The sequence below is a fragment of the Sus scrofa genome, chromosome 14 (genome assembly GCF_054392235.1).
Source record: "Sus scrofa isolate SSC_HxYL_T2T_F1_AM1 chromosome 14, Sscrofa_HxYL_maternal_Yorkshire_Landrace_v2.0, whole genome shotgun sequence".
In the NCBI taxonomy this organism is placed as follows: domain Eukaryota; kingdom Metazoa; phylum Chordata; class Mammalia; order Artiodactyla; family Suidae; genus Sus; species Sus scrofa.
In genome coordinates, this window is record NC_139396.1 from 152,315,044 (window position 1) to 152,340,403 (window position 25,360).

The following is a 25,360-nucleotide window of genomic DNA, read 5'->3' on the forward strand; positions in this document are numbered from 1 at the left end:
GCTACAGCTCCAGTTAGACTCCTGGCCTGGGAACCTCTACATGCTGCAGGAGTGGCCCTAGAAAAGACAAAAAGACAAAAAAATAAAAATAGAATAAAAATTAAAAATATTGGAGTTCCTGTCGTGGTACAGTGGTTAGCGAATCCAACTAGGAACCATGAGGTTGCGGGTTCAATCCCTGGCCTTGCTCAGTGGGTTGGGGATCTGGTATTGCTGTGAGCTGTGGTGTAGGTTGCAGATGCAGCTCGGATCCTGCATTGCTGTGGCTCTGGTGTAGGCCGGCAGCTACAGCTCCAATTCGACCCCTAGCCTAGGAACCTCCATATGCCGCAGGAGCAGGCCCAAAAAATGGCAAAAAGACAAAAATAAAATAAAATAAAATAAAAAATATTATTCTTAATCCAAAGTCAGAAAGATTTGTGCCTGTTTTAATAAGAGTTTTCTGGTTTTAGGTCTTGTATTTTCTTTTGCTTTTGAAAAATGTATTAGTAAACTAAGAAGATGATAGATATTAACACTTTCTGCTCTAGATTTGATGCAAGGCATTCCAGTGACAGAAGATCTTTATTCCATATTTACCAAGGAGAAAGAGCATGAAGCTTTGCATAAGGAAAATCAGAGAAGCCACCAGGAACTAATTAGCCAGCTCTTACAAAGTTACATGAAGTTACTGCTGCCTGATGATGAGAAGTTCCATGGGGGCTGGGCCCTTATTGACTGTGACCCCAGGTAAGTTGGAGTGGTGTCCTGGTAACGCATGTGCTTACATCTCTGATGTTGTTAAGCTGTCCCAATTAATGTTAGCTACTGTCCATAAAGCTGTGGGCATGGATGCATAGTGCATGGCAGTTTTCAAATACACAACTGGTACTGGGGCAGGCAGACTAAGGCACTCACCTTGGCTGTAAAATGAAGAAGGCACCAAACAACTCAGAAATGAAGAGAAATATTAAAGCAATTTTTAAAAATTTTTTTGTCTTTTTAGGGCCCCACCCGAGGCATACGGAAGTTCCCAGGCTAGGGGTCGACACAGAGCTTAGTTGCCAGCTTGTGCCACAGCCACATCCACACTGGATTGAAGCTGCATCTGTGACCCACAGCTCATGGCACTGCGGGATCCTTACCCCACTGAGCAAGGCCAGGGATCGAGCCCGTGTCCTTGTGGATACTAGTCGGGTTCGTTACCACTGAGACACCATGGGAACTCCCAATATTTGATTTTTAGAAAACCCAAATTGTGAAACTATAATTCAAAGCTAGTTTTCATGAGTTTTTCCCTGCCCTCAACCCCACCCCATGCCCCAGAATCTAGGTTTATTGTGTTAATGCGCAAAAGTGAGTGTACCAAGAGGTTTAATGATGCTAGTTACTTTGACGAGTTGTTAAAGTGTTCCTGGCCTTTTATAAAATAAATACGCCAACTAATTCTTAACATTTTTTTTTAAACAAAAACCATCCAGTTTCAAGTAGTTCTTTGAATGTCATTTGAATGGCAGCACCTAAATTTATTAGATTGAGTGCTTGCTTTCAGGTTAAAATTTAAAATTATAATTTTCAGTATTACAAATCAGAAGCACTTAAGAAGATCTAGACCAAGTTCTGAAAATAAAAGCTCTATTTAGATTTTATCTTATTTTACATTTTATATGTTTTTTTTTTTTTTTGGCTGTGCCTGTGGCATGTGGAAGTTCTCGAGCCAGGGATCTAAACTGTGCCACTGCAGTGACAATGCCGAATCCTTAACCCACTGCATCATAAGAGAACTCCTACATTTCATGTTTTTAATAAAAGGGACATAAAACATGCTTGAAAGAACAAGTGAATGCAAGGTAGTATTTACATGTTACAATGAATAAAAAACAACATTGATTGTAGGCTCATAGGGAAACTTTCCATGACTTTAATGTCATGGATTATTTTACTTTGATAGTAATATATGTATGGATGTGGTTTTTGAACTCTATAGAGATAAGGTTTGGAGTTCTCTTGTGGCTAAGTTGGTTAAAGATTTGGCATTGTCACTGCAGTGGCTTGGGTCACTGCTGTGGCACCGTTGTCCCTGGCTTGTGAACTTCCACATGCCACAGGCATAGCCAAAGGAAAAAAAAAAAAGGTTTTCCTCATGCACAACTTAGCAGCCTTTTTCTGTGCTCTTATAAGTCATTTGGTGAAAAAACTTTTGTGTTCATATTTTTTTATTAATTAAAAATTTTTTTTTTATTTTTTGCTTTTTAGGGCTGAACCTGCAGCATATGGAAGTTACCTGGCTAGGGGTCGAATCAGAGCTGCAGCTGCTGGCCTATGCCACAGCAACACTGGATCCTTAACCCACTGAGTGAGGCCAGGAATTGAACCCATATCCTCATGGATACTAGTTGGGTTCGTACCACTGAGACACAATGGGAACTTCCAGTTGTTGTTTTTTAAGTAGCAGTCCAACTTAATGCAGCATGAAACAAACATAAACTCTTTTAATTCCCATTCAGAAATAACTATATCACATTTGCATTTTGCTTCAGTTATAACTTGCACTTCCCTTTTTTAAAGATGTCACTGCATTAAGTTGGAGCAATGTCATTTTCCTTAGATCAAGTACTTTTCTTTCTACTTTGGAGATAATTGAAATAGGGAAAGACCAAAAGGTTTATTTCTAAAAGTTACTCCATTTAGTAAAGTCACATTATATCTGATTTGATTTCCAGTCCTGTAATTCTTATGTAAAGTTGGAATTTGCTTTAGGAGTATAAAAAAATGTAAAATAGATTTAACTGGGCTTTTTAAAGCTCGCAGCAAAATTTGGGTAAGCGCACTTGTTAAGAGTCAGTAGATGTCTCTTGCATTTAAGAAAAAAATGCATGAAAGCATTCAGACTTCTTTCTGGCAGCTGGACTCACTGATATAACATAAATTATACTGTATTGTACCAAAATAGTGCCACACAGGACTCGTCTTCTAGGTCTTTAAGAAATCCTTATAGGGTAATTAGATTCCCAGCTATCCAAATGCCTAATTCGAAAATATAATTGGGCTTCAGTTTTTCTCTTTTCTTCATTGATGTGATGAAATACATATCTTTTTTTCTGATTTTTTTATTCTCACTCCTCGTTAGTGGCCTGTAGTTACATTCCTCATTTTTCTCTAATCCTGCTTTATCAAATTTGGCCTTCTGATACCAGGGAGCCTCTGTACATCTTCTTTGGTTAAAGCTCTTGAAGAATAACTTCTATCAATAATGTGTATTAGACAGCAAGTGTCACCGTATCCTTCCCTTTGCCCAGTGGTCCCACTTGGGCTGTACATATGAGGAGCACCATCTACAAAAGCAGAGCCCTCTTTTCCATCACTGCAGTGAAGCTTTCAAATTCCAGTGCATTTTCATGTGTTCAGTTAAGTGGTGCTACCTGCAAACGTTATTCGTGTCTGTTTCCAAATAGTTTCATATTTCATGATGAATGATTAAACCTTTGTGTGCTTGCATTTCTGTTCTTTTAAGTTCATTTAATTCTCTACTTTTTGCTGCCTTATCAATAGGTCTTATCCTAGCCTTGTGTGCTCTCTGACCGTCATAGTTGGGGAATTAATGATCTCCTCATACTCCTTAAATGCCAAGATTCTTTGTTGTTGTAGCTCTGCCACTGTGGGTCTCAGCCTAAGCTTTCTGCTGAATTTGCCTTGAAGTTCCGTTTTTCTTGTTCTGCTTCTTCATTCCTTTGTTTTTGGATATTTCTTGGCTCTGATTTTTCAGTTGTGGGTGGGGTCTCTGGCTAAGTCTCTTGATTACTAATTTGTTCTTGGATTCCCTATCTCTCTTCTTCAGGTGTCAGTGCAGGATGTTTTTGTCTTCTCTTAGAATGATGTACTGCTAAGTTTAATTGTGGGAGTATCCCTTTGCCTGCTTTACTTGCCAGAGCACACTCACCAGTGCCATCCTCATCCTCCTCTTCTTCCTTGCCACTGGTGGACAAAATAACCACGTCACTGTCATGAGCCTAGTGTTACCCTTTGCCTTTCGTCCTATAGGATGCTGAAAGCTTGTGAAAATTGTCCCATCAACCCAGGTCTTCTTGACTGAGGTGCTGCCTTCCCTGTCTTGTTGCTAACACATAAGCCAGTGCCTGATGGTTAATGGTTCTGTGTGTCAGCTCTTTAGTACATGCACTGATGGGGGCCTAAGGAGAGATGAGCAGGGAGCTTCGTTGCTACCCAGGATAACAGGGCTGTCTGAGGGAACGATGTGCCAGACTTATGAATTTGCCTGTGGTCTGTCTTCACTTCAGTGACAGGGACAGACTGCTCAGGTTTGAGACATTATACTGGTCTCAGAAGGGTCTCATATAAGGTTGACTGTACCAGAAGTGGTTGTGTCTGACAATGACTGAGGTGTTAGCTGCTTGCTAGTTTGTTTCTTCCCCTTTGTAGTCCCCACTGTTACTCTTTTACTAGAAACTTTGCAAACTTTGTGAACTTTACTTTGAAGATTTGGGACAGGATGTCATGGACAGAGTAGAGAGTAAAGCTGATGCTTTGGAATCAGTGGCTTCACAGGTCATGTTTTTGGCTTGTCGGCTTGGGTAGAGGGCTGGGGCCTATCAGGAGTCTTGGTATTTTTGTTTTAATAGGAGGGATTATTCGCCACCTTGTGGCTGGCCCCAGCTCGTTCCCCCTTGGGAAGCAGTGGTGGCTTAGAGCTTTGTGCTTTGAGGAGTTGGATCAAGAGCCACCAGCATTTCAGAGTCGTCTTCAGTCTTCTACCTTTTCCTTCAGAGGCAGTGCATTTTCAGATATAAAGCTGTTACCATCTTCAGATTTCACTGCATTTTCCCTCTCAAATTCTCTGATGTGGTATCATGTACCCATTTGAATTTCCAAAGTTGATTGTGTGTCTCCATCTTGATTAGACAGTTCTTTAAGAACTCTCCTTATTAGAGGGAGTTCCCATTGTGGCTCACGGTAATGAATCTGACTAGTATCCATGAGAACACAGGTTCAATCCCTGGCCTCACTCAATGGGTTAAGGATCCAGCATTGCTGTGAGCCATGGTGAAAGTTGCAGATGCAGCGTTGCTGTGGCTGTGGTGTAGGCCAGCGGCTACAGCTCCCATTCAACCCCTAGCCTGGCAACCTCCATATGCCGTGGGTGTGGCCCTAAAAATAAAAAACAAAAAAAGCCTCTTCTTATTGGAGAGACTTTGTAGTTACCATCCTTTCTAATACTGTTAAGATTTCTTTAAATTTGCTACTGGTATTTATCTTCATTTGCAGTGCTTAAAGATTTTCCAGGTGGGGGATGGTTTTCCCTTCCTCTTGAAGGGAGATGTTTAGAAACCTGCTCCTGGGCTGAGTTGGCTATAGAGCCTTTGTACATTCTGTCTGCTGAGCCAGAGATGTGGCCCCAGAGCAGGTGGCCCCTGGGGGCAGGGTGGGGAACAGCAAGAGCTAACTCTGGGAATGGCTTTGGGGGCTCAGGTCCCCAGATAGCAGTGGTAGGTTCAAACTATTTTCCACAATGGTTACACCATTTTATATTCCCACCAGCAGTGTAAAAAAGTTCCAGTTTTTCCATGTCCTCACCAACACTCGTTTTCCATTTTTTAATTGTAGTCATCCTAGTGGGTGTGAAGTAGTATCACATTGTGGTTTTGATTTGTATTTCCCTGGTGACAAATAATGTTGGGGACTTTTTTTTCTTGTGCTTGTGGGCATTTGTATGTCTTCCTTAGAAAAATGTCTATTCAAGTCCTTAGCCAATTTAAAAAATAGGTTGTGTGTCTCTTTGCTGTGGAGCTGGGCAGCTTGTTTTTGTAAAGTTTTACAGGAACCAGGTCTGGGATTAGGGTGAGGCAAATGAGACAGGGTTGTGCAAGTTGCAGGGTGGGGTCCTATCTTTATTTGGCATGTCGATATTTTGTTTACCATGGTATTTTTGCATTGATTTTGATTTTCAAAAATACTGCACTGAAAACTTACCTTGACCACTGAGTGTTTTGGCACCCCCCCATCCCCCTTCAATTCTGCGCCAGAGACCTGTGCCTCGCTTAGCTCCCTGCAGTCATGGCCCTGTTGAATTTGGCAGAAAAACAGGGGCAAACCGTTCATAAATACCCGGTCCTGCGCAGGGCAGCAAGAATGGCTGCTGTTCGGTTTCTCTTAACTTCCCAGAGCTCCAGCTGGAACTGTCCAGCACAGATCTGCACCGATTGCTTCATTTCTGCTCTCCTTCCTGCTTACCGGTGTCCACCCCTGGCCCTGGGCTTTGTTTCTGTTAAACACTGAGCACAGCTCAGTTTATTTCTGGGAGACAGCCCCGACGCATACAGATCAGAAGTCTGGAGCCTCTCTTGTCCTTTCCCTTCTTGCAGCCCCAGCTGCCGCAGGAAAAGCTGACTTGAATGACAGCCGATAAGCGCCTGGTGGTGCACTGCGGGCTAGAGGAAAATCTTTCATGTGAAAGGAAATCGGGGGTACTGTCCAAGTGCCCTTTAGCAGCTCCACAAAACCCACTCTTTGTTTGGTCCAACTCTGACTCGCTTTTTCTTCCACCGAGAGTAGGTGACCACCTCTACCTGTGTTAGCGGAACAGCAGCGGGGGTGCTGCAGCCCAGCTCTCAGGCCTGCGGCAATGCAGGGACAGACGCTTAGTCAGGGTGCCGCAGCCCGATCGCCAGCGGCCCTCGGCCCTTCGCAAAGGCTTCATGCATTCTTATGGAGCAGGGCTGGGGGAGCGGAGCCTGCAGCCACCTCCGCACCGGTTCCCCGCTGGCTTTGCAGACCGGCCGCGCATGCGCAGTGGGCGCGCGCCGCGGCCCCAGTGGGCGGCCGGAAGCGTGACGTGTTTCTGGGCGGGACTTGGCGCGGCAGCTCTGCAGTTGCCGCAGTCGTCGCAGTCGCTGCAGGCGTCAGGGCTGGTGCTGGCGGCTCAGACTGAGCTTCGACTCGTTGACGGTCTGACAGACGGACGGACTGACTGACGAGATGCCGCGCTCCCACCGGCCTCCTCCGACTGCCCAGCGGCAGGCGAACGCCACGGGCAGTGCCGCCGGCAATGCTGCCGAGCCCAAGCCCGAAGGCGGCAGCCTGGCTACGACTTTCAAGATTTTTCTCCTTTTTGCAGGACTTATGGTTAAAGTTCCTGTGGGGTTGTATTTTTCCTGCAAATTACTGCTTTTCCAAAGCCTCCTGTTAATGTCCCCTGATGACAGTGGCTTTTACGCGACCATTGTCGCGGTGGTGGGGCTGCATGTGGTGCTGGCGGTGTTCGTCTTCATCGTGTGGAAGGAGGGCATGCCTGACTGGCGGGAAGAGAAGAGCGAGTAGAGCAGCCCTTCCTGCCGAGCTGCAGGCCTGGGGGGCAGGGAGCTACCGAAGGGGGTTTCTTTCTTTTCTTGTCTGTGTTGAAAACAGTGTGGAGTTTTCTTTTTTCTCTTTCTGTTTAAGTGGGCTGGGGGTGGGGTGGGAGGGAAATTAAGTACTTACTGCAGCTTATACTTCGATAAAAATGCGGGTGGGGGGAGGGCTGACATTTTTCTCGACTGCCTGTTATGTGCCAAGTGCTTTTCATTCTGGACGTAATGCCTTTGACTGATCACGTTTGGCCGATGTAAATATTCATGTCACAGTAGAAGCTAGGGTGAAGTAAAACTAGTGTAGAATTTACTTCGTAGTTAAATACGTGTTGTGACGTAATTTTTATTGGCTTGGCTCAAGCGACAATTTTAAGAGCGCAGGTGAGTGTACCCGTGTGCAAAACTAGATTACATTTTATGGTGTCATTCCACGTTATTCTCAGTGAGGCTGCCAAGATCATTGAGTTTATGAGTTTTTTTCTTTCCCATTGATTGGTTGGTTGGTTAGTTAGTGCTCCTGTTTTGGATCAGCCTGTGTATTAATTAGGTTCTGGCTTCTGATCTCAGTAGTTGTATTTTGGGGGCATATTTTTGGTGAAAATTGAGGTTAGTTTGTTGTTTTAGATTAAGGCTGTTAAAGTTGTACTGCAACAAGGTGCCGCTGATGTAAAATACTGCAGTTTAAGATCCTGGTAAATTTCTGTCTGCAGTACCTGTTAAAACAATGACCTCATTCTTACGCAGATTATGTACGTGACTTAAATTCCATCTGCAAGTGTTTTTATTTTTCAGTAGCATTTTGATAAGTCTTTCCAAATAGGTATAAAATTCTAAGATAGAAATATTCACTCCAACAGTAGGATTTTGAGAACCAGTGTATGAACACAGATTAAGTCTCACTTTTGATCAGAAAGGGTGTTTTAATAGTAGATGAACATTAGAGTAAAAGTTTGAGTTCAGTCCCCTGGTGTTATTTGTTGACTAGTTGTAGATTTTATATGTTGACCTTTTATAAAAATTAGTATTTGATTTAATGGTTCATCAACATTCATCTAGTTTTTAACCCCTATTTTGTTGTTTGATTTTAGAGTGGTCGTAAAATATGGCAAAATGGACGTAGAATAAGGAAATGTTTTACTTGTTCCTTAAAAGCCAAATAAATCTTTAGTAAGAAAAATGCAAAGTAGTTTGGGCTTGGTTTCATTTTGGCACGTAAATGTTATATGGACATAACATTCTTTGAAAGGATGCATTCTACATTAATGTAAAAATACCCTAAATGCATACGTCATGTTGAAGATTTAGGTCATGTGAGATGATCTAGACAGTTTCTTCCCAATCTTTACCCCCTCTACCATCATCTAATTCTCCCCACATTATCCCATTTCTTCTGAACCCTTCCTCCTCAGCTACCTGTCAGAGAAGGTACCTCTCCTCAGCCCCTGTCCTACGCTTTACCCTGCCTTTCTAAACCAGGTTCTTTTTTTTTTTTTTTTTTTTTTTTTTATAATTTCCAAATGGATAGATTGTGTATGTTTAGCTTGAGAAGTAGAACTTGGTGATTACTTGATTTTTCTCCCCCACCCAGTCCCCACAAATCTTTTATCACAAGTGGATCTGCTGTAGAAAAAAAAATGTAGATGAAAACAAAAGCATTTAATTCCCTGTGTCATGTTTGTTTAGCCTCATTGATGCTACTCACAGAGATGTGGATGTGCTGTTACTGCTTTCTAACTCTGCCTACTACGTGGCCTAGTAAGTTGCTTATTGATTTAAAGCTTTTAATTTTGGTTTTTTTAATGTAAATTTCCTTTTCAGAATTTGTAACAAAAAATTTAAAATCTGGTTTTGTTATGTATTTTAAGAAACTATTGAAACCCTTTACCTTACATAATTGTTACATCACTCTGACTTCCTTTTATCGATTTGAAAATATAATTTTAGAGTTATTTATGATCAGTGTGTTTATATAATAGTGTTCTTTTTAGTATTTAGTATTATTTGCTATATATCTCTCAAGTTTTGATGTATTCCACATTTTTATTGTTAATGACCATATATCAGTTTTTATTACTATATCAGAGTTAAATATTTTCCCATTGTTAAGCATTAGAATACGTTCATCTTTTTTGCTATTATGAATGATACTGCTGTCTTTGTGCAGATAACTTTGGTATGTGCACACGCACTTCTCTGGCTCTAGGAGTATGATGAATTATATGACTTTTGTGCCTCATTGCAAGGTTGATCTCCAGGAAGACTGCCAGTTAACAATGCCACTAGCAAAAAATACAAGTACTTCCTCATAGCCTTGCCAGAATTGGGTTTTATTCTTTTGAAATGCATATTCACTTTCTTTTTGGCCTTGTGTGGACTGTCATTTTACAGTCATTGGCCCAGGTGCCTATTGGCATTGATCATAATGGATTTTTCATTCCTGGTTTTGGCTATCAGATTTATCTTCTGTATTCATGAACATAGCTTCAGTATATATGTGTGTTTTGCTTTCCTTTTAGGTTACATTTCAGCTTTGTTAGTTTTAGTTTTATGAATATTTTTATAAAACTGAATTTAATTTTGCTTTGTAATTGATTTCTTTTAGTGTTAGATCTAGAAACTGATTTTCCGTTGGCTGTTGAAGTGTTTTCATCTCATTTCATCTAGCTTTAAAAATACTTAAGTTTAACTCTTTGCCCTAGAATGCATTGTGCTGTGAAAGATTTTTAACTGCATAGTAGTTGTTGCTGTTAAACCTCAGCTGACAAGCCAAATACGCTTTTGATTTTAATCCTCTGTTTACTCTTTTCCTTTGTCTAGTTATGATGATGAAGTTGACAAAGTAAACCAGTATCAACGACTAAGTCTAGAAGACCTGGAAAAAATAGAAATAGGTAAATTTTAACATATTAATCAGTCTTTTTTTTTTTTTTTTGCTTTTTAAGGCTGCACCCACAGCATTTGGAAGTTCCCAAGCTAAGGGTTGAATTGGAGCTGCAGCCACTGACCTACACCACAGCTCACAGCAACGCTGGATTGTTAACCCATTGAACGAGGCCATGGATCAAACCCACAAGGATGCTAATTGGATTTGTTACTCCTGAGCCAGAACGGGAACTCTTGTATTCCTTTCATTACTCACCTTTTGAAGATTAAGGGATCAAGAAAGTTTAAATGTTCAAGACTGAAAAAGAGTTTTTATTTATAGTCTCATCAGACCAAATCATCATGATAAGCATGTGCTCTCATTTAGATTATGAAGAAAAAAGTGCTAAGTAATTAATTGATGAATGTTGGTCTTCTGAAGACATAGCAGAAGGTGAATGGGATGTGAAAGATGTACCTGTATTCATTTGCGTTTTTAGGTCCTGAACCCACTCTTTTTGGTAAGCCAAAGTTCTCCTGCATGCGATTGCACTACAGATACAAAGAAGCAAGTGGCTATTTCCACACACTGAGAGCTGTAATGCGCAACCCAGAAGAGGATGGAAAAGGTAACCGAGAGAGATGAGATTGCACAGTCCTAACTTTTTATCTGCTTCTACAGGCCCATTAGGAACAGTACATACTGTTGCCAGCAAATGATCCGGGAAAATAGGTTTGCAATTTAGGATCTTGGAATAGCAACTTTGTTCGCAGTAATGTAGGGACATTTTTTAGACTGATGATGTAGTCTGGGGCAAGGGAATCTGTAACGGGACTTCTCACTGTGTTTGGCTGTATGGGTGTCATGGCTTTTCCCACCACATATGCCTCTCATGGATAGTAGTCAGGGGCAACGCCTGTCTTGTTCATGGCTGTTGTCTCAGCATCTAGCACAGTATTTAGACAAATGAGAGTTTCAGAATAAACTTTTAATTACAATTGATTTGATTCTTTTGTTCTTTAGTCGTCTATTAAAATTTTAGAACATTTTGATTAGGGGAAGTGATGAACAAGTAGCAGTTTTCTGTAAATCGTAACAAACTTGTACTTAATTATAAGATTACACATTTCATGTAGAGTTCTGAATTAGAACTGGTATTTTTAAAATGTTGTTGGAGAAATTGGCAAGCAGTTATATTTGGGTTTCAGATACCCTTCAGTGCATTGCAGAGATGCTGCAGATCACCAAGCAAGCCATGGGATTAGATGTACCTATAATAGAGAAAAAGCTTGAGAGGTGAGTATACTACTTTGATTTTTAAAGTCCTAAATATACTCAAGAGAGGGAGTATTCAAATTTAAATAAATTTTGAGAAAATAAATAGCTGTATGGCTTAAATACCAGGTTTTTGAATTTGGGGAAAGAATGCCTGTAAATAGATTATTTTACATTTAAAATTTGTGCATTTTCCTTCTAATGAGCCATTTAGTCATCTAGAGGAAAATTGTTCAGTCCTGTGTTAGTAGAAATAATTATTTCAGTAGCTCCTTTTTTTTTTTAGTTGAATGAGATATTTTAAATTTTATAGTACTTTATTCAGTAGCTCTGTAACTCATATTTATGAAATATTCTCATGACCATTGACCCTGCATGACCTACAAGTGTTGAACTGAGATTGTGGTAAATAGCACTTTTATGTATAAGCCGTCATGAGGAATGCCAAAGAGAAAACACTAAGTTGAATTATATTTAAATATCCCAAGTCTTTCAAAATAAATTCAGGTAACCCACAGGAAGCATAAAGAAAATTCTTTCCCTTCTCCCTTCTACCCAAAGTTAGCCAAACTGGAATGTGCGTAGACAGCTTCAGTTAAGATGCTGTAGATTTCCATTTGCAGTTAGTGTTGTCTTTGCTGGTGGTTTAGATTGTGGATGGGGTGGATCTGCGCAGTCCCACGTTACAGTCAGTCCCCACATGTGGCCATGGAGCCTTCGAATGTGACTAGTCTGAATTTGGGGTGACAGATTTATTCTCAAAGTACCGCAACAACACAGGTTGAAGCTACCGTTAGGTGGCTTCCCTCCCCTCCTCTCTGAATGCCAGGAAGGACACATTTCAAGGAAACATGCAATGTCAAACTCTGACCAGCCCTAAAGACGGACAGTCTGGTCTGAAAGAATTCAACATGATTCACCTAATTACTGTGAAGAGCGTCACTAAGTAGGATTAAGATACTGCAGATGTAGTGTTTCCTCAGTGCTCTGGGCGGCCCGCCTCAGGAAGATGACGGAGCGCATGCCGGAGAGTCTGCAGTCTGCTTGCTGGACTTGGGGTTAAAGCCACACAGCTGGGCCACCTGTTCCACTCAGTGCCTGGAGATAACTTGTCAATGTCACATGTGCTTCTCCTGACCCGTTGTAAAATATAAAACACTATGCACTGGCTGTTTCAAAGACTTAGCTGTTGTTGTTTTAATTTTTTTTTCCATTATAGCTGGTCAGAGACCTAGCTTGAAAAAGGTTAAGATATCTGATTAATCATCTCTTAAGACTGATTATATATTGAAATGACTATTTTGTATATATTAAGTAAAATACTATTGAAAAGTCATATTTTTACTGTGGCTGCTAGAAAATTAAGTTCAGTTGTATGTAGCTCACATATTTCTATGGAATCCTAATGTTCTAGCATCAGATCCAAGGGGTTATCTGGGCTTATCATTTAGCAATGTACTACTGGGACCAACCTCAATAAGAGTTTTCACTTACATTAATAATTAGAATCCGTAATATTAGATTCATGGGAAATTAACTTTTTTCTTTTCTAATTTGTAGGAAGAGCAGTAAACCTCATGAAGACATCATTGGCATCAGATCTCAAAACCAAGGCTCTTTAGCCCAAGGGAAAAAATTTTTAATGAGCAAATTTTCATCTTTAAATCAAAAAGTGAAACAGACCAAATCCAATGTAAATATTGGCAACTTACGAAAGCTAGGAAACTTTACAAAACCTGAAATGAAAGTTAACTTTCTAAAACCAAACTTAAAAGTAAATCTTTGGAAATCAGATAGTAGTCTTGAAACCATGGAGAACACAGGTGTGATGGATAACAAAGCCCAGGCTGAGTCAGATGGGGAAATGTCTTCAGATAATGACTCCTACCACTCCGATGAATTCCTTACAAATTCCAAGTCTGATGAAGATAGGCAGCTAGCCAACTCTTTAGAGAATGTAGGGCCGATAGACTATGTTCTGCCTAGTTGTGGCATTATTGCTTCAGCACCTCGTTTAGGCAGTCGATCCCAGTCTATTAGCAGCACTGATATTAGCATTCACGTTCCTTCAGAGGTTCCTACTGCTCATGGAAGTGGGCTTGGAAAAGGCCACGAGTCTTCTTTGAAGAAAAGTCCTTCTGCTGACAACATACACACGTTGACTGGCTTTGCCAAGCCTGTGGATGTTTACTGCCACAGATTTGTCCAAGACGCACAAAACAAAGTGACCCAGCTCTCAGAAACCAGGTCTCTCTGTCAGGAGGCTAGTGAGGAAGGAAATCAAATGACCAGTCAAGTTTCTAACGAAGAAACTCAATTTGAATCTACGGAACAGATACCTTCTCGACCATCTCAATTAGATGTGTCTTTTCCTGCAACAGGCCCACAGTTTTTGTCAGTTGAACCAGTGCATTCAGTTGTATCTCAAAAGACCCCAGGCTCCGAATCCGGCATGCTTGAACTTGAGAGGGGGCTTCACGTAACTCCTTCTCCTTCAGAGAGCTGTAGCAGCAGAGCAGTTTCTCCCTTTGCAAAGATTCGAAGTTCCATGGTCCAGGTTGCTAATATTACCCAAGCTGGATTAACCCAGGGTATAAACTTTGCAGTGGCAAAGGTTCAGAAGAGTCCTGCAGAACCTGAAGTAAATGAAGTCCAGCAAAATGAACTTAAAAATATGTTTACACAATGCCAGACACGAATAATTCAGATTTAGTTTTTAGCCACAAAGAATCATGTGGCTTTTATTTAATCCAAAAAAGGGAGGTGTCACATATTTGGATATTTTAACCTATACTGTCTTTGAATCTAGGGATCACAAATTCTAATTATGTTATTTGGAAAGATTTTAAGAATCTGAACCTAAGAAGATTTCCAAATTTGAAGAGCTAGGACAGCAGAAGTGCATCATCCTAAAATGTGTAGATCTAAGTAGCTTATACACTACAGAGCAGTTTGTCTCTTAGAAAGTAATTCAGGAGTAGATGACTTTGGGATGTAATATCCTGAACCTTTTTTGGAGCGGGGTGGGTGGGTGGATATGAAGTTGACACAAAGGATGGACAAGGCCCTTTTAGTTGATTAGCATTTTTCATATATATTTTTTTTTGTTCTGTTTGTCAGTTCATTTCTGTGTGTTAACTCTACAAAGTACTTAGTTTTTAGTGACTTTAAAAGTGTTACTAGTTTGGAGAAGTATTTTAGTATAAAAACTATTGATTTAGTTGATGGCTTAACCATTCCCTATTAAGAGTTAGTTGAGTCAAAAATTATGACAGTTTGATCCTAATTTTCCCCATATTTGACTTAAAAACACTGACACCTTGTATACTCAAAAGTCTAGGAACATTAAGACTTGTCAGTCATAAAACCTGAGCTAGCCAATACAAATACCAGTACCTATGAAATTTAATTTTGCTCTATTTTCGGAAATGTTAAGAATGTACCCTTACTAGATACTGGAATGCTTGCGCAAAGTCTTCAAATTGTAATTTTTTGCAGGGAGCAGTCCATAACATCTTGTAATAGACTGTCACAACTACTGAAAATTTAGTCAGAAGCATGATTTTGCTAAAACTGGTTTTATGACTGTAACCTTGACCACATGGAACCAGGGCCTCGTCTGTAAGCCCACATGATAAGAAAGTTGCACACTTTATTCCAAACAAGTATTGGTTTGTCTGGTATCTTTAGAGGCTTACTCTGTTGAAGTGATTCTCAGCTAGACATTATGTGTGTTGTAACTTTGATAAATATTTCCACTTTTGTTATTTATTAGTGTTATCTTTTTTTTGAAGTGTCAAATCTTGTGACTATTTAAAATAAAATATAATTTAAGGTGACAATGTGTATGAGAATTTTTGAATGACATTTTAAAGATAAGGGCATGAATCTTTAAATCAGACTAAAGATTTCAGAAGCAAGGTAAGTTTGCTGTAACTGAACATTCCCAGCCTTTCTAAATACTTTACTCTTTTGTTTTTGTGACTTTAAAAGTAAATAATGCAATGGGTCACAAACCATCAGATTTTAAGAACCAAACATTGAAACTGAATGCTTTATTCTCTCACCACCTTTTCTTGAAACTATTAGGTGTCTGACAACATGAGAGAAAAAGGTCCTGTGATAAAAATGTTTCAAGTTGCAAAGAAATTAGTCCCAAAGAGATTTTTGAAAACTAAAATTAAGCTGATTGATGTTCTAATTCCAGTAAGAATAATACAGGTGTCTGTTCAGTTTCCTGGTGACTCAAATAGGATTAACACTGCATTAGATCAACATACTTTTCATTGTCTGTGGAGAAAAGTTTCTGAAGCCCAGAGTACCAATCTCCTCCTACCTGAGTGAGACTTCAGAGGGAGGACCCCCCGGTACCACCTCCCATAATAATGGTTGTCCACCAAGAGGATACAAGATCTTTTTCCACCCAGAAGATCCCATGGGGTAAGTCTTGCAATTCATGAAAAACAGCCCAGAGTACTAGTAATTTGGAAGTTTTATTTATTTGAAAGGTTTTCCTTTTCAAGGGAACTTTTCTGTAAGACCAAGCAAATTATGTACTTCTCTTTGGTAAATTACAGTTCACATTGGCACAATAAACACAGTAACTAATCTACTCTGTTGACTTTAATTCTCACAAATCCAGGTGCGCCTTTGTTTTAGTTCTAAAAGTTTAAGGAAGGTCTAATCTACCAATTATAAAAAATGAAAGCCAGTTAGAATTCTAAATATAAACAGATTATTTACATTAGTTTATAAAAATAGATCTGAGTTTAAGAAAAGGTAAACTAGTAATTTTCACTTCAGTTCAGGCATAATAAATTCCTCCATTTTCAAGGCAGGCTGATTCTCTTTTCTTGGTTAGCAATGTTAATTTGGGCCCAGGGGCAGGGTGTGTGTGTGCAAGCGCTCATGTGCAGGATTTAAGTAATCATTTAACCAAATGCTAATGCTTCCAACTAAGTTACTGACTGAAAAAAACCTAAACCTTATATATAACCAGTGATAGCTTAAAAAAGTAATGTTCTAACCTCTCTAAAGATTCTTGATGTCACCATTACACCACTCTACTCTATTACTTTGCTTTCTAGCTATGGGTAATAGTTTTGTTCCTTTAAAAACTTATGTTAAAACAAACTGGTTGGGGGAAACCTACCTACTTTTATTCCTGGACTAGCAGATGTTAGTTGTTCTAACACATCTGGAGCAAACTGATAAACATAAAAGTTCAAAATCCAATGTAATCAAAGTAACTAAATGATATTAGGAAAATTAAAAACCAATTTTTTTCCTAAAGAAGGCATTTTTTAAAAGGTAACTATTTGGGCAAAACAACTGCATAGTGCAGGCAGCATTCCCTTAAATGAGTCCCATAAAACAGTGGTTCCCATACATATGCACCGGGGTGAAATGAGAAAAATAAGGACAATGTAGTGTTTTTTTCAAAAAGCTACATTTATTCCACTTAGAGAACTCTCTCTTGGTCTGAGATTGTCTTTTTAAGGGAAAAAAAAAAAAAGTGATAATACAGTGATCGATTTCAGATTACTTGGCAAAATAAGTTGGCAAACCTGTCAAATCCCCACAATTTTTGCAACTATTGCTGGTCCATGAAACCCAAAAGTCTGGGAACCACTGCCATGTAAAAGACTAGTTTTGCATGTTGTTAGAAACTGTTAAATGGAAAAAAGCCGTGGTCAGATGTTTGGGAAATGATACTAGAGAATTTCACAAAATTATGCGAATTAAGGGCAAGTGTGCTCCATTCCCCAAACGTGGACCACTGGACACATTCAGACCCACTGTTCACTGGAAAGACATAAAAATCTGAAGCCAACAATTCCTTTGACTTTGGAATTGCAACAGTTTTCTTCAAATGAAGCTGACGTTAACATTTCAACAAAGTCTGGCCTATGACTTAGCTGAAGCTCAGGAAATGGTATAATCGGCAACATTATCAATATTAAACTTTTAATATCAAATACATTTTTGTACACCATTACTAATTTATATAATTATAAAACAAACTTCAAAAGCTCCATAAAATCAGTAAGGTAAAAGCCCTTACTGAATGTTATATAAACTTCAGATGTTACCAGGCGTGATTTCAGGAAAAGTCATTGATTTTTGATACAAATTATCTACAAAATAATGTGGTATAAATGTTATTAGAATTTTACAATAATGTGGCTACAACCTGCCCATTACTCTTTCATAAGCATCAGATCTTTAAAGTTCATTTCCATTTACACATTTCTGCTGCTGAAGCCTGGCTCTTCTTGAAGATTCTAGCTGCTTTGCTCTTAGCCATCGTTCTCTTGAAAGCGTTGTCTGACCAGCACTGAGAGACAGAAACCTAGTTTGAAATACAGAAATGAATTTAAGTCTAGACCTAGAATAATGCCTTAAAAAAAAAAAAAAAAAAAAACCACTCAGCTGCAGGTTTTTTGTTTTTTGTTTTTTTTTAAATACTGGGTTGGGAGACAAAACTAGTAACTACACACAACTCAAGAGCCAAGTTAGATTTCTACAAAGGAGTCCTTTGAAGGGCGATTTTGAATGTCCAGAACCAGGGGCATTTCCAGTCCACTGAAGTGATCCCTGGCCAAACACCATCCCCGACAACAAACATTTCATGAGGGGTCTTTAGAAGGAAAAAGCTGATTCCAGTTTGCTAAGTCTGCCTCAGTTACCCTGAATAAATCTGGAGATCTGCCCACACACAGCTCACTGCAAAGGCCCTGGTGGAGGAGTGCACTCACCGAGCTACGATGAGCAACTGGTGGAGGTCGTCAGCGGTGATGCTCTGAGGATCGTTCTTGCGCATTTCCACAAAGTCGTCTTCGACTGCCTTTATCAAAAGAGTACACGAACTTTAAAACTACTCCTAACGCGGAAAGGACATGTGCACTTTGTAGAGAAAAAGCAAAGTAAACTGGTCCCTTGCCTGATGTAAAAATGAGTAAGTCAGCCCTGCCGCTTAGACAAATGAGACAATCTGGGTAAAAAGACTGAAAACCAAACTTTTTTTTTTTTTTTTTTTTGTCTTTGTTGCTATTTCTTGGGCCGCTCCCGCGGCATATGGAGGTTCCCAGGCTAGGGGTTGAATCGGAGCTGTAGCCACCGGCCTACGCCAGAGCACAGCAACGCGGGATCCAAGCTGCGTCTGCAACCTACACCACAGCTCACGGCAATGCCAGATCGTTAACCCACTGAGCAAGGGCAGGGATCGAACCCGCAACCTCATGGTTCCTAGTCGGATTCGTTAACCACTGCGCCACGACGGGAACTCCTGAAAACCAAACTTTTACATAAGTAATACTGCTGAGGGAAGTACTCTAAACCGAATAACAACACTTAAGATTCATTTGAAAGGGAGAAACAAACCACAATTTGTATAGCAAACAGGATAACCTTTAAATACGGGGAAGAGAGGCAGCAATAAAAACGGCAAGTATGGGTCTCTGAAAATCTTCATCACCGTTAAAGGGAACAAGAACACTGGCAAAAATGATCAAACTCAGCTTCTTCAAAACTCTGGAAATTGGAGTTCCCGTCGTGGCTCAGTGGTTAACGAATCCAACTAGGAAGCATGAGGTTGCAGGTTCGATCCCTGGCCTTACTCAGTGGGTTGGGGATCCAACGTTGCCGTGAGCTGTGGTGTGGGTCGCAGATGTGGCTCGGATCCCGTGTTGCTGTGGCTGTGGTGTAGGCCGGTGGCCGATTAGACCCCTAGCCTGGGAACCTCCATATGCCATGGGAGCAGCCCAAGAAAATGGCAAAAAGACAAAAAAAAAAAAAACAACAAAAAAACACCCTCTGGAAATTAACCAGATGCTTGAAACAATGCAGGGAGCATTTTTTCAAGAAAGATTAAAAACACTGAACTTTGAGGCATTTCCATTTGCCCTATTCCCCTCCCCAACCCACATCTAAGCAGCCTTGAAAATGGACAGCAGGGCAACCACTGGAGAGAGACGTGGGACTGGAGCTCTTTCAAAGCACTGTTCCCAGAGGGCTGTTAATTTCACTGGTGGTTCGCTGGAAGGACCCGTTTGCAAGGCTGTCTTCATTTAATCTGACTTGGAGCTTGCCCAGTGTGAATAACAGCCCTTTCCCCCAGAACATTTAACAATCACAAGTGATGATCGATCATCTTGGTTACTCCAGGCACTGGACATCTGGGGCAAATAACCCCAAAACTACCAAAAGGAAAATCTAGGTGTCTCTGCAGAAAATTTTTTTTAAAGAAGAGAAGGCTCCTGCTGTGGCACAATGGGATTGGCAGCGTCTCAGGAGTGCTGGGCCATGGATTCAATCCCTGGCCCGGCACCATGGGTTAAAGATCCCGCATTACCGTGGCTGCCGCTCAGATCAGATCCCTGGCCCGGGAGCTCCATATGCCTCTCACTCCAGGAATTTAGAAGACCACATGCATGTACAGGGTTGTGCACATGCTCCTAAGATCCAACCGGCCTTAAAGTTTCGCTTCTGAATAATCTTGAAGCTCTGTGCAAGCAGAAGGCAAAGGCTTGGGTGGATTGCAGTAAACTGCTGTGTGCCGAAGGCGTGCCTCCACATGAATACAGCACCCCTTGGCTTAGACTGGGAGCCTACTTCCAGGCATCTAAGGAAATTAAATTTCTATCCAATCACCGACCTCTAAGCTAAGTGAGCAGAGACTTCAGTGTCTATGTACAATTAAGAATAGAGACTTAAAAAAATTTTTTTATGGCCACACTTGCAGCACATGGGAAGTTCCCAGACCAGGGATCAAATCTGAGCCGCAGCTGTGACCTACACCACAGCTCTGGGAATGCCAGATGCTTAACCTATTGTGCCACAGTAGCAATTCCTAGAGACCTTAAAAACTTAATTTAGAAAAGTCACTGAACAACAACGAGTCCTAAGGAGGGGAGAATCTGCCAGAGCAGAGTTGCCTCATTATACTATTTAAGACACTTGGGTTTCAACACAAAAAGTAGGAGACATACAAGAGACTCTTGCAGGTGGTCCCCTTCGCTGGGACACAAGAAGTCAATTGAAACCGTCCTTGAAGAAACCCAAATGCTGGAGTCATTAGACAAAAAGCCTTTTAAATCAGTTATTTTAAATAGAGTCAAAGAACTAACTAAAGGAATCCACAAGTAAAGGATTAAAAGTAGGAGAATGCTGTCTCACCAAACAGGAAATATCAATCAAGAAAAATTATTTTAAAAGCAAACAAATTCTGAAGTTGAAAAATACAACCAAAATAAAAAATTCACTTGAAAGGCTCAACAGCAGCTTTTTAGCAGGCAAAAGAAAAATTGAACAAGTTTGCAGATAGGCTGATCAAGATTATCCAGTCAGAACAGAAAGCAAAAAGAATGAGGAAAAATGAACAGTGCCTCACTTGCAGGACCCCATTAAGTAGACCAACACACATATATGGGGGTTCAAGAGAGGAGAGAGAACGGGCAGAAAGAAACTCACCCTTCCCCCCGATGTGCACCAATCAGTACATCCAAGAAGCTCAATAAATTTCAAGTAGTATAAACTCAAAGAGAGCCATACCTAGAGACATCACAGCTACAGTGCCAAAAGCCAGAGAGAGATTCTTAAAAGAACAAGAGAAAAATGGCTCACTGTGCACAAAGTCTTCTCATTGGAAACTGACTTCTCAGCAGAAAAGCCAGAAGGCAGCTGGAAGACTTAAAATGTTGAAAGAACAAGCCTATGAGCCAAGAATTCTACATCAAGCAAAATCAGTCTCCAAAAATTAAAATGAAATCAAGACATTCCCAGTCATGCAAAAACTTAAAAAGGAATTTGCCACACGGAGATCTGCCCTTCCAGATATACTGAGAAATAAGAAAGGAGTTTTTCAGGCCGAAGGGAAAGGGTACTACACAGTAACTCAGATCCATGGAAACATCACTGTGAGATAACTACACGGGCAGACACGAAAGGTAGGAGAAACGTCGTATCTTGTTCTTTGTAACTTTCCCCCCTCTGATTTAAAGACAACTGCATAAAGCAGTAATTATAAATGTGTTGATAAACATACAATGTAAAAAGATGCAATCTTTATGATAACAAAGCACAAAGGAGCAGAGAAGGAATGGAATTATAAAGGAACAAGGCTTTTGTGTACTGCTGTGATTAAACTGGTATTAATGCTAAATACATTATCACAGTTAATGGGAGTTCCCATCGTTGGCTCAGCAGTTAATGAACCCGACTAGCATCCATGGGGACGCAGGTTCTATCCCTGGCCTCGCTTAGTGGGTTGAGGATCCGATGTTGCCGTGAGCTCTGGCATAGGCCAGGGGCTACAGCTCCAATTAGACCCCTAGCCAGGGAACCTCCATATGCTGTGGGTGTGGCCCTAAAAAGAGACAAAAAGAAAAATAAATAAATAAATAAATAGATTATCACAGTTAAGATATTAATGCAGCTCCAGGGCAACTACTAAAGAAAAAAAACATAGAAAAGACATGAAAATTCAAACTGTACACCAGAAATATCTATTTCAAACAAAATAAGACAATAATGGGGGAACACAGGCAACAAAAGACACATGATACAGAAAACGAAGAGCAAAATTACCTTGTCAGTAATTACAATAAACATAAATTGATTAAATACTCCAATTCAACACAGGGAAATTGTTTTAGTCTAAACATACCTTGGTTATTTCATCAGATATGCTGTAATCCAGAAACCTCAAAAGGGTCAGATAAATGCGGAATTTATTCAGCACGGAGGGCAGCACGGCCGAGAGGAGGCTGTTCATGTACTCCTCCATGTTTGGTGGGATCAGCTGAGGCTGTAAGTGGACCTGGCAATCTGCCTACAAAGAGAAAGAGTACCCAGTATTTCCCACGTTCCTCACTTAATCTAAAATCTCAGGGGGATGCATCATCTCTAGCAGCTGCTAAGGCAATTAGGAAATGGTATTATTACAGGGAGGTCACCTTTTAACATTACTTTATATGTACTATAATCACCTCAGCAAGAATTACAAAAGGTAGCCTTTTCTGGGCTATAATGTCTCTTCAATGGTATCAGTAAACATCTTAAAGGCAGCAAACCTCTAAAAAGCAGCGGATTAAAATGTTCTAGTGTTTCCTTAATCATGGAAAATGTACTCTATACCTCATGGAACTGAATTTCTAGAAACCACATAAAGCAAATCACACTTCCCCACAGAAAACTTAGCAATGAGCCATTTCATTGTCATTCACAGGCAGTTTCTCATAAATCAGAGGTGAACACCATTATCCAGAGAAAGAAACTATACACCTTTTAACAAGTGGGTGTATTTCTTGTCATTAAAAGATTCAGAAGTAACAGCTCAACTCGTCACTCTGATGATTTACCAGAGCATCTCATCAGAAACCACAGAAATAATTACCAGGTAGGAACATTTTAAAAGGAACTCGAAGATATTTCTCACATGAGATTGGCAGAAAACAATGGAAAAGCGACAGTGAGAACAATGGTCTGGGTGGTAAGGAGGCAGTTTGCAGACAGTTTCTGCTTTCTCTGTCTCGGTGTGGGAGTTTCTGCTGCCAGCAGCTTCCTTTGCTTGGCTTTGATTTGCCGTTATTTGGTTCTTCTTAGATAGGAGGTTTTCATCCCAAAGAACAAGATAATTGATTTCCTTGTTAATAACCAGCAGTCCCAATGCTGAAGCAAGTTTAACTTATCAGTAATAAGCAATACCAAGAAATAAAACAGAGATATCTGTCCAGTGTGTAACCTGCCTCCATTTTAAAATGACCCTTCGTACCGGCAGGAGTGATCTCCCTTCTGAAGTAATAAAAACATTAATGTTGCAGGGGAATTCCATCTGGTGGTAGCTGAAGTCATAATCCACCTTCTGCCAAGTTATTAGGTTGCTCAGGGCAGTCACATTATGAACACCTACACAATCAAGAAAATAAATTTTCAGCCATTTGATTTTAATCACCTAATCAATAATCAGATAATAAAACATGAGGTTTCCACTCCTTCCAAATAAAAAAAAAAAAAAAAAAAAAAAAAGATATGAGGCACCGTCGAATTTCCTCAATGGTTTCACAGACAATAGTTGTGAAGTTCAACAAAAATATTTCTGAAGCCAAGACACCCCACCCCCAGCCTAATACCCAGCATCTGGAGTGCAACGAGACATAACACAGATTCCCAGTAAGCACGATTACTTTCTGTGTCATGCTCAGAGCTAAAATCATCTGGTGGAACTAAAACCATATTCACACAGAGAGACCAGGTTTTGGTACTGAATTTTACTGGTTTTGGCACTCACCTTGGCCTTAACTGCCCCAGCCCACACTACTTTTTCTATCTTTACCTCCTGAACGTATCACCACCAAAGGGTCTCCTTTAATTCTCGTTTGAGCACAGATAAAGCAGTCTGCTTTCTTGTAATTTTATAACCTGTTCCATAACTGAGGTTAGTTTAAGCCATCTGATTTACTAAATATTTTTCAGAGATTCTCTGAAACAAAATTTTTAAATCACATTGGCTGGTAAAGAAACGTTTTATTAGATTTGTTCTACAAATTTTCTTTTGAGGTAACAGAGGACTAAAGTTAAAACCTCCTCCCTTTCCAGCCTTAAAAAAGATACTTTCTATTTACACGATGTATCACTGGACTGTTTTCACACTATCAGAGAACACATGTGATGTGTGCATTTGTTTATAATGTACTTTAACCAAATTCATAGGGCAAGCAAGCCTTTATCTTAAATACTTGTGAAGTGTGAATTCGTCTTTGTTCATAGTTGCTCTTTTAGAAAGTCATTACCACATCTGGCTTTGCTGGGAGTTAGAAATGGAAGGGACACAGAACTATATTCAATGTCCTGTGATAAACCATAATAGAAAAAAATGTGAAGAAGAATATAACTGGGTAACCATGCTGTACAGCAGACTTAACACTACATTGTCAATCAACTATACTTCAATGAAATTTAAAAAAAAAGAAAAAAGAAATGGGAAGGAAATGCCTGTGCACACACCTGGCGTGTCGAGCTGCCCCTGTTCCAGGAGGGTTTCGTCAATTACCAGAGACGTGTTGCTGGGCAGCTGGAGAAGCCCGCTGACCAAGCGATTGGCTGTGTAGTCTTTGTGGGGAATGAATTTCAAGTGGTTCATGTTCTCTATAGTCATCTGCAGACGAAAAGACTGCAAAGAGAAATTTCTTAATGAGTAGGAACTAGGCTTCCCTCTTTAAGAAAACTTTTGTATATGGGGTTAAACACTACATTTTATATGGAAAGAAAATCCTATGAGTTTCTAAGCGGGTAGTCTCAGGGCTTCTTGAGCTCTTAGAAGCAAAAATATCAACATCCTAAATAATTTCTCTGATTCTATGAACTGCTTTATTCTTAACTATCTTCTTCAGTGTTCTTGAAGAATAATTTTTATTTTACCAATGAACCTGAAACAAATGAAAACTGGTAAGACTATATATATTACAAAATATTATATATATTATATAGATAACTGACATACCATATGTTTATATATATTAAATACTACATATTTTATATGTAATATATATTATATAATATACATTATATAATTATATGTGTAATATATATAGTATGCAGTCTTAACTTTTTTAACCTACCACAGGCTAACAAAACTGAAAAAAAAAGCTTATTTATTCATCAAGATAGGAAGAGAAAAGCTTAATTTTCCTCTGTGCTCTCTGAATTAGAATCCTCTTCTTTCATCATAGACTACTATAGATTTCTAAACAAATGTTCTCAGAAGAGCCAAGGCACAGAGGACACTGTGCTGTGGGTCTCAGAACCTGCTCCATCTGGGAAAAGTCACTTCCTGACCCAGTCTTAACAGAGCAGAAAATCTGTTCAACCCACCAGCACC

The 25,360-nt window shown here is 39.9% G+C and overlaps 2 protein-coding genes across 5 annotated transcripts in view; one reads left to right on the forward strand and one right to left on the reverse strand.

Moving 5' to 3' along the window:
* INPP5F (inositol polyphosphate-5-phosphatase F) overlaps window positions 1-15,320 on the forward strand; it is a 92,313-nt gene extending 76,993 nt beyond the window's left edge. For both annotated transcript variants that reach the window (XM_005671507.4, XM_084995678.1), the window contains 6 exons: window positions 531-729; window positions 9,027-9,098; window positions 10,161-10,234; window positions 10,706-10,834; window positions 11,415-11,502; window positions 13,042-15,320. In XM_005671507.4, the coding sequence (XP_005671564.1) occupies window positions 531-729; window positions 9,027-9,098; window positions 10,161-10,234; window positions 10,706-10,834; window positions 11,415-11,502; window positions 13,042-14,194 (1,715 nt within the window). In that variant the 3' untranslated portion in view covers window positions 14,195-15,320. The remainder of the gene's footprint in view (window positions 1-530; window positions 730-9,026; window positions 9,099-10,160; window positions 10,235-10,705; window positions 10,835-11,414; window positions 11,503-13,041) is intronic.
* A 635-nt stretch (window positions 15,321-15,955) lies between these two features.
* MCMBP (minichromosome maintenance complex binding protein) overlaps window positions 15,956-25,360 on the reverse strand; it is a 174,015-nt gene continuing 164,610 nt past the window's right edge. For all 3 annotated transcript variants that reach the window (XM_084992917.1, XM_005671500.4, NM_001243591.1), the window contains 5 exon segments: window positions 24,487-24,652; window positions 23,255-23,388; window positions 22,148-22,312; window positions 18,240-18,328; window positions 15,956-17,833 (listed from right to left, as the gene is read on the reverse strand). In XM_084992917.1, the coding sequence (XP_084849043.1) occupies window positions 17,707-17,833; window positions 18,240-18,328; window positions 22,148-22,312; window positions 23,255-23,388; window positions 24,487-24,652 (681 nt within the window). In that variant the 3' untranslated portion in view covers window positions 15,956-17,706.